At 40.2% G+C, this 13781-nt stretch overlaps 1 protein-coding gene across 1 annotated transcript in view; it reads right to left on the bottom strand.

The window, feature by feature from the left end:
- Nucleotides 1–802: 802 nt before the first annotated feature.
- Nucleotides 803–13781, bottom strand: part of CCDC168 (coiled-coil domain containing 168) — a 28183-nt gene continuing 15204 nt past the window's right edge. Inside the window, exons 6-8 of the mRNA XM_029210525.1 lie at nt 4134–12827; nt 1521–3956; nt 803–1463 (exon numbers count right to left, since the gene is read on the bottom strand). Of these exons, the coding sequence (XP_029066358.1) occupies nt 824–1463; nt 1521–3956; nt 4134–12827 (11770 nt within the window). The 3' untranslated portion in view covers nt 803–823. The remainder of the gene's footprint in view (nt 1464–1520; nt 3957–4133; nt 12828–13781) is intronic.

Raw genomic sequence — 13781 nt, 5'->3', positions numbered from 1 at the left:
AAAGGTGAGGGTGCACTGCTGGCAGTGCCCCGGATCACACTCCATCTCTCAGTCATCTCTGTCTACAGGTGGACCTGCTCCATCCCCCACCAGGGCCCTCACAACCCAGGGCAGGTAGTAATAGGAGGGCAGGTAGTTCAGGTGCACTGAGAGGTGTCTCCCTTCATCTGGCAGTGCTGTGGGGCGGCTCCCTGCCACCACCACCCCCCCAGAGGATGCAGTGGCAGGTGCTCTGTGCTGAGGTCCCCAAGCGCGTTGATGCCCTAGCCATGGCAGGTGGTGAGCAGGTATGGGTCACAGAGCTGCTGTGGGTTCCACTTGTGGTTGGGGACAAGGACAAAGCCGTCAGAGGAACCTGGGTTCTCAAAACCAGTACTTATCCCTGTATCTTGTGACATTTGACAATGTTGAACCCTCGCTGCTACTTGAAACTGTCTCCCTTCAGTATCTATGTCCTCCTACCTTTCAGGGTACTCTCAATCTCATGTATGGGCTACAATTCCTCCGACTCACCCTTCAGTCATGGGGGAGTGCGTGGGGAGGGTGGGAAGGGGGCTTCGGCATCTGTGGGCTTCTCCTTTGGGGATTATAAGGAGGTAGCACAAACTGAGGGGAGATCTCACGCATGGCTGGACCAAACCGGAAATCATCTGTTTTCCCATCCATCCCTCCCAGAACTGTGCAAATCTACTGTAGAAATAAAAGGTGTCAGTTTAGAAAACACTTCATGAGGAAACCATTTGACTTTATATGATTTTATTTTTCAAAGAATATCACAAGAGCAACCAGCTTTCCCCTCGAGATGAATCTTGATATGGTAACATCATTTTTGACGAACGAGGCTGAAGGACCCTAACAGCGACCCCAGCAGCTTTTTGGATGAACTCCATATGTTGCAAGAACTTGAAATCTTGGCCACCAGGGGACTTCTGAAGTTCTTCTTCCTTAAAATGTTGCGGGGAATAGTCCAGTGAACGGTTTGGGGTATAATCTCCAGCGAGTCTGATGGTATACAGGCATAAAAAAATGGCTGGTTTTGTTCTCTTTCAGAATGGAAGCTGATATCCTCTTGAGGTTTTGATGCTGACTTATGTTTGCTTGGGAAATAATCTGACCTTTCTGACTCATAATCCCGTACTTTCTCCTTTCTTGTGCGTTTCTCTTTACGCTGTGTATAACTGTCATCACATTCCCAAGGAGTGTTGTTCTTTCTAGATAAATACAATTTGGCCTTCTTTCGTTCTTTGCTTTCCAAATGCCTGTGAGGTTTGCCTTGGCTTTTTGCAAGATGTAATTCAATATCTGATTCCGTTAAGGGGACTAAAGAATAACATTTTCCACTCCTTGCAGTCTGCGAAAGCTTCTCTTCGCTGAACGGAATGGAAGATGATACAGACAAAACCTCTACAGTATTTAAGGAACTGTGACACCACAAGTCAGGAGGTCGCATTTTGGAAGATGACCTATGTTTCCTGCTTTTGTGAGATTCATAAGAAGGTGGTGTCATTTCGGAGGATGACCTATGTTTCCTGCTTTTGTGGGATTTGTAAGAAGTTGGTGTCACAAATGAGGAATGTTTTTGACAGCCTCTAATATGATGGGAACCTGAATCTTCACTGTAAAGTGGTTTCAAATCAGTTTTGATTTTTTTCTTCTTGTAGAGATTTTCCACAGGCATGTCTTTCTGTAATTCAAACAGAATATTCTGTGACTTCCAACTTAAATAAGGGTTGGCATCTGAAAATATACATTCTTCACTCTCGTGTACATCAAGAGCTGAGCATTCCTCCAAGTTATCTGAACTCTCAATATTTGTCTGACTATCAATAAAATCTTCAAAATTCTGAATTGAATGGGAATCAACTAAATCCTGAGTCTTTTCCTGAGTCTTTAAATCAACAGATTCACATGTATTTGTTTCTTGAAACCATACATGACATCGTTTATCTTTTTCTGGAGTCGCATGAGATTTTAACTTTGAAAGAGCCATGGTATCTTTCTGCACTGTGTTGTGTTGATCAGGGCCAGAGGCACAAACCTGAGTGGGCTCCAAGAAATTTCTGACTAATGATGAGTTTTCATGGAAACTTTGCTTTTTGAAAGAGATATGTTCTTCTAACGGTCTTGTACCAATGGAAAGACCACCACTTTCTCCACTATTGTCTACTTTTTTACGTATTGCAACTGTCTGTAATTTAATAATATGTTTGGGAAGTGCATTTGGCTTAGGGAACATACTTTTGACTGGAGAGCCCAGGAGAAAACGAAGGTATTTGTATTGTAAATCAAGATCTACTTGATGAAGAGATTTTTCCTCAAAAAGTAACAAAACTCTGTTTTTTCGTTTTGGTACTTTGACACCAGAATGAATACATTTAGATAAAGGCTTCCTTCCATCCTGAGCCCTGGCCATTGTGTAAGATTCTCTTACAATTCTGGGAAAGGCTTTCATTTGAATCTCCAGTGTTTTCATAGAAAAGTGTATGAGAAGTTTGTTTTTTTCTCCTACTGAATAGTTTTGGAGAATATGAGGCAATGTCATCTCTCTAGCAGAAGTCAAAGGAGATGTTCCACTATCTAGCTCATTTATACTCTTTAACTTTGTAATGATCTTTTCATTGCCCCTTGAAACATTAACAATCAGTGACTTCATACAGCTGACAGGAGGTGAGTCTTTTTGGTATTTGTGCTTTAGGTTAAATTCTATGGTATCAATCCCTCCCAGAGATAAAAAGAACAGTTTTTTATGTCTTGGATAGAGCTTCCAACTGTTATGTTTTGAAATAGCCAGTTTTTGATAAAAGTTGAACTTTTGGAAGGATTGTTTTACCACCTCTGGTATCAAATTCAGTTTTATTTCAGGTGCTTTTGACTCTAAATGATTAGTGGGCTTGATTTTTTCTTTGCAAGTAAAATTTTCTAAAATAGGTTTTGGCTGCAATTTGGGATGTATTGTCATGTATGTTGCATCTGGACCCCCTGCCAAAGGTGGTGACTTCCAATCATCAAATCCTTCAGATTTGACTCGTGGAGGCTCTTTCCTTTGCTGTACACTGATCATGAAGTTTGAGGTCCACTGTTGCATGGCCTCTTCTGGCACCGAGTGTTCTGCATTTTTAACAATTTCACTCTCACCAGCAGCTGACTCTCTAATTGCTGTTTTCTGGGTATCTAATGATTCCTGGAGATTCTGCTGTGGACGAGAGGATCCCATGATTCCTGGTGCGTCTTTGTCTATTTTGCTCCCTGACTCTAGATAAAGAGGTGCTGATGGGATGGAAAGAAAAGTTCTTGTCAGAACCATACATGGTTCATCTTTACCTTTGTGCACTTTTTCCTCTGGCCCTTTAATAACATTCAACACAAATTCCTTTGTACTAAGGACATGTGGTATTGGTGAAATCGTTGCCTCTTTGTGATGTGTCCTGAGCCTCATATCTACTTTTTTCACATCATACTTTTTTTCTTTCTCTGACATATGTTGTTTTCTTTTTATTACATCACTACCAATTCCCTTCGTATCTGGTCTCTTCTTTGCATCTGATAATGCTGAAAGCATTCTTGGAAGTAGAGAGGGTTTTTTAATTCCAAGCCTTCCTTCATCTACTTGTGTACCTTTATCCAATTCCAGCTTAGTTGGAGGTTTGGAAACATAAATGTTTCTTACCACCGTACTGGGTGGTTTACCTTGACTTTCCTGTTTCTTTTGCTCTATCCCCCCAATGTTCAGATGTAATTCTGTTCTGTGGAGCATATATGAAGAAGGTGACTTCTTGGACTTCAAAGTTATATCTTTGGTGTGCATCGCATCTCTCCTATCTACCATTTTTTCTCTTTCCCTCTCTTCTTTCTCAGGCATAGGTCGTTCCTCGTTTTGAACATCTTTCGTGGTATCACCACTAATTGAATATGTATGTACTATTTGCCCTGCATTTGATATTCTGAGCAAAACAGACCTTTTAAGTGCTAGCATTTCACTGTCGACTTGTATTTCTTTATCTATTTTGAGGGCAGGGAGAGATGGTGATGAAGTAGAACATTTCTTCAGGTTTTGACCAACTTTTGTGGTATCAGCACTGATTGAATCTGTATGTACTATTTCCCCTGCGTACGATATTCTCAGGAAAACAGACCTTTTAAGTGCTAGCATTTCATTATTGACTTGTACTTTATCCAATTTGAGGGCAGGGAGAGATGGTGATGAAGTAGATTTGGTCAGAACCATACCTGGTCCATCTTTACTTTCCTGCATCTCCATTTCATGATGTTTGGGGGACTTGAGGTTTCCTCTTTCTACACCATCCTCTTCCCTGTTCTGGGGCAAATGTTGTTTTTCTTTTGGGGGACTGATGACAGTATCACTAGCCATTGGCTCTGCATGTACCACTTCCTCAGAACCTGATGATTTCTGGAAGTTTACTGGGGGAAAAGAGGGTCTTGATAGCATTGGCATGCCCTCTTCTCTGATGCTGGTGTTTTTGTCAAGGTAAAGAGAAGATTTAGAAGTGCAAGTCTCAGTCAGTGTTGCATCACCCGGCTCCCGTTTACCTTCCTGAACCTTCCCTTCTTGCCCTTTAGTTTTCCACTGAAGGTCACTTAGATTGTATGTAAGTAAAATAGGTGATTTCTTTGCTTCCAAATCCATATTATTGTGGTCCACTCTACTATTCATATCCACATATTTCTCTCTCTCCTTCTCTTCTTTGTGTAGCATGTGTTCTTTTAATTTTTTTACATATTTTGAAAGTTGTCCCTCATTGGTCTCAGCATATTCTGATGATTCCTTGGACTGTGCTTGTGGGAGAGGCAATTTTGTAATTCTTATCAGGTACCCCTCTCCTTCTGTTGTATCAGATTTAAGATATGGTAGAGCCAGTAAAGGAGTATAAATGTTTTTCAGTTTTGTGACTAGTTCACTGTCCTCTCTCTGTACCTTTCTCTTTTGCTCTTTAATTTTCCACTTCAATTCTTTGGTATCACGTATATGTGAAAGTGGTAATTCCTTTGCACTCTGATGCATAGATATCAGGAGCACTTTGTCTTGAGTATCTGTTTTGAGTCTAACTTCCTCTTTTAACCTATAACCATCACATGACCTAGTATCTGCTTTTTCACTTGGGAGCACTTTGTCTTCAATAACTGTTTTGAGTCTATCTTTGTCTTTTAACAAATAACCGTCAAATGACTTAGCATCTGCTTTTTTGCTTGGATTGAATGGATCATAAATCATCAGTGGTGAAAAACAGGATTGTATTATTCTTTCTGTGTGTTCCTTTTCATTCCTGCTAGTGTCCCATTTCAGGTAAGATGGAGAAAGTAAGGAGGCATGAGTTTCCTTCAGAACCATTTCTGGCTCACCTTTGCTGTCCTGCACTTCCTTCCCTTGCCCTTTGACATTCAAAGGTAGTCTGTTTCTACTGAGTAGATGTGTAAGTGGGGATGTATGGGCTTCCAAAGTTATTATTTTGGGGTATATTCTATCTTTCTTGTCCTTTGTTTTTACTCTGACCTTTGTCTCTCTATATGGCATATGTCCATTAGTTTTTATTATTCCATTACATGAGCTAATACCTTGACTGGAATCTGCATATCTGATTTTCCCTGCACCTGATGACTCAGGGAGCTGAAATGGTGAAAGAGAGAATCCTGCAACTGCAGGCAAGTCTTCGTCTCCTTTGGTTCCTGCATCCAATCTATGGTGAGATGGAGAAGGCGAGGAAGGACTTTTTGTTGGAGCCACATCAAGGTCTTCTGTTCTTCCCTGCCCCTGTTCTACTCTCTCCTCAGTGCTCGGCCATGGCTCCTTTCTCCTGCTCAGAGCACCGTGCTCAGCAACACTGAACACATGAGGAGGGGATGATGTCTTTGCCTTGAAATCTGTGCCACTGGCATGCACTGAGCCGCTCATGGCTGCTGTTTGTACTCTGTCCTTTTCTTTCGGTGGGGGATGTTGTTTTCCTTTCTTTCTGTGGCTATCAGTTGACTTTGGAGGGGCTATCTGCACTGAAGGCAATGAATCTTGGAGCTCAGGGGGTGGCACATAATTCCTTATGATTCCTGGACCACCTTCCTCTTCTGTTGTTGTGTCAAATTTAAGATGAACTGAAGAACTGACAAAAGGACAAATTTTGCTCAGAAGCACGACTGTGTCCCTTCTACCTTCCTGCCCCCTTTTCACTTGCTCTTTGATGTTCACTTGCAGTTTCTTTGCTTTGAGTATATGGAAAAGGGGTGATTTCTTTGCCTTCAAAGCTAAGCACTTGGGATGCATCAGGTTTCTCGCAAAAATATTTGCTTTACGCTCCTCTTTCTGTGTCATGTATTTTGTTCTTTTCAAATCACTTGAGATATCATTCACAGGTGACAGTGTGTATTTTAATTTCTCTGCATTTGATGATTCCCTGTGCCATGAGAATGGAATACCGGGTTTTATTACTCTTTGCTTCTCTTTCTTGCCTTCTGTAACTTTGCTTAATGTAAATTGAAGTAGACAAGGTTCTGTCAGAACCTCATGTAGTTCACTTCTTCTTTCCTGTACATGTCCCAAGTCTTCTCTTCTGTTTGTCTGTACTTCTCTAATTTGGGGGCTACACCTGCCAGGGGTATTGGGTACATGTGGAAGTGGTAATACCTTTGCCTTGGAAGTTGTCTCTTTGGAGTACATTATATATTTCATATTTACCACTTTTCCTCTATCCTCTCCTTTCTGGGGCATATATTCGTTTGCTGCTTGTACATCACTTGTGATATTACCCTTGATGAACTCTTTATTTTCTTTCTTCACTACATCTGATGATTTCTGCTGTGATGGTTCTGGAAGAGAGTACCTTGTTACTTCAGCTCTGTAGTCTTCCTCTTTTATTCTTGTATCCAATTTAAAAGAAGTAGCAGGTATGGAAGTACATGTCAAAATCACACTTGGTTCACCCTGAATTCTTTGTATCTTTTTCTTTTGTTCTTTGATGTCCAACTGGATTTCCTGTGAACTTGGTGATTTCTTTTTCTCCAAAGATAGGACTTTTGCCATTTTTAGTCTTCCCTCTTCTTCCTGCATTATATGTTCTTTGGCTTTTTTTACATTGTTTGAGTTATCACCATAAACAGACTTTTTATGTGCTATGTTTCCTGTATCTGATGAATCGTGGAGTTTGGGTTGTAGAAAAGAGGATCTTGTTTTTCTTAGCATGATTGCTTCTCCTTTCCTTCTTGTGTCCACTTCACAGTAAGGCAGAGAAGAGATGGAAACACAAGATTTTCTCTGAATCCCAGCTCGTTCATCTTTATGTTCCTGCATCTTTTCCTCTTTTTTTTTGATGTTCAACTGTAATTCCCGTGCAATTGGAGACTGGTTCGCCTCCAAAGCTATTCTTTTGGGATTCCTTATCTCTTCCAAAGCCATTTCCACTTTATCTTCATTCTCCTGTGACATACATTTTGATCTTTCTATGCTGCTTAAAATATCATCAGTTGGCTCCCCACATATTATCACTGCATCTGACAACCCCTGGAGGGTAAATGGTGGAAGGCAGAACCCTGACACTCCTCGCATGTATGCCTCTTCTTTCACTGCAGGACCCCATTCCAGGTGAGGTGAAGACAGAATGGAAACACAGGGATTATTCTGAACTACAACTAGATCACTCTTATCTTCCTGCATCATTTTCTCTTGTTCTTTATTGTTCCACTGTGGTTCGTTTCCATGCAGTGTATGTGTAAAAAGTTTTTTCTTTCTTTTAAAAGGGGCACGTTTGCAGCCCCTTATATCTTTCATGTATACTATATTGTCTTCATCTTCCTTCATTTTCTGGGGCAAACGTTGTTTTGATTCTATCATGTTGCTTAAACTGTCTCTATTAATTGACTCTGCAAATGATGTTTTCCTGATATTTGATGATGCCTGGAGGTTTAGTGGTGGAAGGCAGTTCCATGGTGTTCCTGATTTATCTCTTCCTTCTTTTGTTCTTGAATTCAAATTAGGATGTGATAGAGATGGTAAGGAAGTAAACAGGTTTGTCAGTTTCACACCTGATTTACCTTTACCTATCTGCACATTGCTCTCTTGTTTTATAATGTTCAACAGCCCTGGCAATTCCTTTTCATTGAGTATACGTGACAGTGATGATTTCTTTGCTTTCAAGATAACGTTGGGATCCATTATTCCTTTCATATTGACTTTTCTTCTTTCCTTCTCCTTTTTCTGTGATACAGGTTGTTTTATTCTTTTTACATTATTTGAGATAATCTCATCAATTGTCTTTTTATTCAATTTGAGGTAAGGTAAAGAAGGGATGAAGTCATATATACTTGTCAAAATCAAATCGGGTTTGACCTTTCTATGTTTTATATTTACCATTTTCTCTTTTATCCTCCACTGCAGTTCTGTTCTATTGCCTGGGCTACCACCATCAGTGGTATTAAATATATTTGAAAATACCAATTTCTCCAAAGTTCTTTGGGGGTGTACTCTGCCTTTCTTAACTCCTTGCTTTAAGTCATTCTTCTGTCTTTTATTTTCAGGCAAAAGAGGCATATGGATAGAAAGAGAATGTGAAAATAATCCAGGTAAACATACCTCTTTCTGCACCTTTTTTTGATACGTTTTATGTAATTGCACATTCTTTCTAACTCTTAGCTTGGGGGAGCTAACATTTGATATTGAATCAATTACCTGCGCCCCATCCAGTGATTTCTCTCCTTTCGGCAATGAGACATTCTGATATTTTACAGTTTTAGTGAATGATTCTAAAGGCGGCCTTGTATTTTGTTTTGTTGTTTGCCTTGGAGGAATCGAGGGTACAGTCCATTCCAGGCCATACTCACATCCGGTATTTAGTTGATCTTTAGAAATCAAATCTAATCCTTTTATCCTGCTTGACACACTACCTACTTCCGATAATGCTTCCTTTGTCAGAGGTGTTAAATGTGGCAGCAGCCAGGGATCATTTTGAAGGTAAGACGTATGCTCCACAAGATTCTCAGAGGGAGTCAGCGAGTGCTGCTGGCTTTGTTCTATACTGAGTAAGTTTTGTCTTTCTTCACTTTTTTGAATATATCCAACAATAACACCCATTCCTTTTAATGCTTCCTGAGCCTGTGGAGGTGAATGTTCACAGTTCATCCTATTTGTGCCACCTAGTTTTACTTCTTGCACTGGGGTATCAGTTTGACGTAGACCTGCTTGGGGGTGAGATGCAGACTTTTGAAGAGCCTCATAAGTACATTTCCCTTGCTGGTCTCCCTTTCCTGTAATAAGCGAACCAATTCCTTCTGTACTTGGAGTGTAACCCACTGTGCTAACTACTTCTGATGCCTTCTTTTCACACAGCATCTTACTTTGAAATATATCTCTCGAAGAGTCAGAAGCAAGATATGGACAAATATGTTGTATACGTTCTGGTTGCTCTTCTCTTCCTGCAATAGGCAAGCCAATTCCTTCTGTATTTGAAGTGTGGTACATTGGACTATTGACTTCCTTTAATGCTTTCGTTACCCTTAGCAATTTAATCTGAAGTATATTCATCAAAGAATGAGAAACAGATGTTGCAAGAGCCTTGCATATATTTTCTTGTTGATGTTCTTTTCTTTCTCCAATATGCAAATTAATTCCTTCTGAGCATGGAGGTTGATCCACTGGAATATCTGCTTTGTTTGATGCTTTCTCTACCACTGGGCTCAAAACTGTTGGACTGATTCCTTTGGCTGAGACTTCTTTCTTTCGCTTTCCAATATGGAGTTGATGCACTATGCAAGAGGCAACTGATTCCAGAAGATTTTCTTCGTTCTGGTTAGAACTATTTTGTTGCTTTGCCCTCCGTTTTTTGGAAAACTTTATTTTCTGTCCATTTGATTTTGACAGAATATCCATTAACTTTGGTTTCTCTTTTCTCCATGAATTTACATTTGAAATGATAGGGATGTTAACATTTTCTTTCCCTGTTGCATTTCTTGCCCCTTTTACATGAAGAGGCTCCTCACTGGGGCAAGATAACGAATCCAGAATCTGTTCAGGAGCGTGATCTGGTTTCACTTCTCCTTTCTGCACCGCAGACATATATCGCTGGGCCTCTACATTTGTACAAAGAAACGTCTGTCCTTTTGAACCTTGTAAGGTATCAGTTTCTCTTAATCCTTCTCTGCCCAATAGATGTGAAATATTTTTTCTGTCAATGTACATACCTTCCTCAGAGACCTTTACTGTATTTTCCAAATGACGAGTTTCCATAATGGGATACAAAGTATGCTCCAGGTGTGTCCTTGAAATACTTCCTTGTTTCAGCAGTTTCTGCTCCTTGCAAGTGTTCTGTTGAGAAGCATCCAACTCTGGAAGAAACATATTCTTTCCTTTTGAACTTAAGGAAATGTCCATTTTCTTGGATACTTCTCTCCACTGTGGAGTTGGAAATGGACGTTGGGTCATGTCTCCATATCCCTCCTTTACTCCTGGTGTGATAAGGAATTTGTGTTTTGTGTGTAATCTAATTCTTGAGATGTCAAACGTAGTGCAGTTGGTTTCCCTCTTTTGTGAATGTCGATCAGGATATACTTCTCTTTTCAAATCTACTGTGAATTTGACATCGTCAGGCTCTTTCTTCAGTGGCTGGCTCATCATGAATCGGTATTTACATTGTGGGAGAACGTCTGGTGAAGCAATTTGGTACTTTTCTTCTTGCTCTCTAATATACTGTTTCAGTGTTTTAATATTTCTTGATTTAGCACTCTTAGCAATGGACTGTGAAAATGCTATTTGTCTTCTGTTTAGTGCTTTCTCCAGCTTTGGCTCTGGAGGAATGTGTATCAGCCTTTGTGCCTTGCCTTTTTCCCTTTCTGCTTCCATCAGCGCTTGAAGTTGAGGTGGAATAGACCCAGAGTCACAGATAGTTTTCAGAACGAACTCTACCTCAGCGTTACCTTGCTGGAACCCCGGCTTCTGTTTCTTGATGTTACACCTTGTTTCCTTTTCGTTGCTCTGGGTTCCATACCCTGTTGTGTTATACATCAGGGAAACAAGTGGTTTCTTTGCCTTCGATTTTACCTGTTCAGTATGCGTAGTGTTTGTCACATCTGCTGCTTTTGCATTACCTTTATGTTTTATGATTTTAGGATATTTAGGATTGTAAGCATAAGCAGAATTCTGGATGGTTCCTGAGACACATGGTTCTTGCTGTCTCGTTTGTAGAAACTCAAATGGCTGGGTATTTTGTGGAGGTGCTCCAAACAAAACCTGTTGTTCATACTCTTCTTCCTCTGTAACTTTTGCTTTGTTCAGGGCATTTCTCTTTTCAGAAGATTCTTCATAGTTACCCCAGGTACTAGGTGACTGCTCCATTTTTATGTGCGGTGGAATAGACGTAGAAGCATCTGTAGATTTTAGGTCTGCATTTAACACAGTTTTCTCTCTCTCTATGCCCACCTCCTGTTCCTGGTCCTGTTCCTTATTAATGCTTAAAGCAGCATGACCTGTGGCATTAACTGATTGTAAAATCACTCGGCTTTCAACTGGCAACTCCATGTGTGTTGGTTGTACAGGACTAAACCTTGATACTCTGTCTGTCTCTGTCTTGAATCTGCTTTGCCGTTTAATGTCAGAGGTATCCAATGTGAAGTAAATGGCATTTGTAAATATAACAGCCACATTTTTACCTTGCCAAATCTCTTTCATTTTGGTTTTTAAATTGGATCTAAGTTTTTTTCTCTGCTTTGTGGCAAACTGCCTATTGACTTTAAGTATCTGTGAAATGAGTGGCTCCTTTTTCTTCAGAGCTAAACATCTGGGATTCAGTATGATTTTCTCTTGTACTGTGTTTATCTGGCTTTCAGAGTCAGATAAAACAGGCGTGAACAAATCTAAAGGGCCCAAGAGAGCTGTGGCTAAGTTTTCCTCCGACTCTGCCTTTTTCTCTGTGATAAGACCACCCAGATTTTTGTGACATGTTCTGTCATTATACAGAGTGTCCCTCGCTGCTGTATCGAATGAGAGTTGATCAATCACTAACTTGGGCATCGGAATCTTAGCTCCCTCAGTGGTGAGGAGTAATGTCTCTCTCACACTTTCATTCCATTGCCTCTCTCTTACCTTGTACTTAACTTTGTGGAATTTTTTTCTATGGATTCCTGTAAGACACCTTGTGCTATTAAGCACCTGTAAAATTGATGGTTTCTCTGCCTCCAGAATTACCTGCTTGGGACTCACTGTATTTTTCTTGTCTGCAACCTCTAATGTGTAACTCTGGCTTCTGGGTTCAGACGGATCAAGGCTGGAGAAATCTAAAGGCTTTAAGACAGTTCTTACTAAGTCACTTTGATTCCATGTCTTTTTCTTAGAAATAGGACGATCCCATATCCTCCTCGGATTTCCATCCCAGAGACCATCACACTGTATGGAACCAGTCTCTGACTTTCTAGCTTTTGGAAATGGGGTCTTTAGACCTACCATATATTGTATTCCCTCTTGAGTACGAAGACTTTTCTTCAATGTTTGTACTCGAATAAAATTCATCACGTTTCTAGAAACAGCCTCTAAAATAGTTTCTCTAACGTGTTCTTCTTGCCTCATATTTTGCATGGCACAAGACAAATTCCAAGTCCTCCTGCCTTCTGAACGATTCAGTTTAGATTTTGGTTTGCAAGGGCCAAGATTTTTCATATGATGGGAACTGAAATGGAAGTGTTGACTATAGTGCAGAACTGATTCTGCTAACATTTCTGGGATATTTTCCTCTTCCTTTTTATGTGGCACATTCATTTTACCTGTGTTGCTGGATCTGCTTTGTGTATCAGTCAAATTGGCCTCCCATGCTTCCCCATCACTTGGTGATTTCTCTAGCTCTGGATAGGTATGGTTGTGTATTTTCACTCTTGGTCGATCCGTCCCTGTTTTTGGTGTGCTATCAATTTCAAAATCTATTTTGTAATCAGTTGAAACAGGTGTGGGAGATAAAAACGCATCACCTATACTTCTATTTGGTTGCATGTCCTTTATCATAGATTTTAAATGGCCTTCCTGTTCCTTTCTACAGTACAGATGACCATCCTCAGTGATATTAAGCACCTGTGAAAAAAGAGGCTTCTTTGCCTTCATTGTTATACATTTGGGACCCATAAGATCTTTCCTTCCTGGAAATTGTAATGCCTTTTTCTGCCTTTTAGAGTCAGGTAAAACAGACATCATGGATATTGTTAGTAAATCTCTTGGCAACTCTTTATGTTTCTTGGCAATACGACCACCCACTTTCCTTCTAGAGCTTTCATTATATGGATCTCCAAGCACTGAGATCCCTGACTTGGGAGGTGGGATATTTTGATCAACTGTGTATTTTGTTATTTTTTGAGTTTTTATGTCTTCCTCTTCTTCTTCAAGTTGTTGGGAAGCTGCACTGGGAACATCCAGCTTCTTTGTGGAGCTCTGATCAGATGTAGTCCTATACACTGCCTCATCAATTAAAAGACCATCAAACATTGCTTTCCCTCTTTTTAGACGTGAACTCTTTTCACTTTTTCTATGCAGTATGTCTGTTTGTGGTAGGATATTCTTTTTCAGCTCTTCAGTTTGAAATGGAATTATCAGAGGAGAACAAATAGACTCCAACATATTTTCCAAAACTAGCGCTTGTTGCCATGCTTCTTGCTCTGTAATAAGCATATTTTGATCTTTTCTACTTCCGGTCCTATTCAGGAATTGTAGACCTGCTTTGAATAAAACTTCCTTGCCCATTTTTTCTTTTTCATTTTGCCATCTTGATTCTGATGTGCTGCTTGAGGTGCTCCATTTATTAGAGGTATAT

The sequence above is a fragment of the Monodon monoceros genome, unplaced genomic scaffold, assembly GCF_005190385.1.
Source record: "Monodon monoceros isolate NGI ecotype Baffin Bay Population unplaced genomic scaffold, NGI_Narwhal_1 Super_Scaffold_8, whole genome shotgun sequence".
In the NCBI taxonomy this organism is placed as follows: Eukaryota; Metazoa; Chordata; class Mammalia; order Artiodactyla; family Monodontidae; genus Monodon; species Monodon monoceros.
The sequence above is the reverse complement of the archived record's forward strand: the minus strand, read 5'-3'. Positions and strand labels throughout refer to the sequence as shown.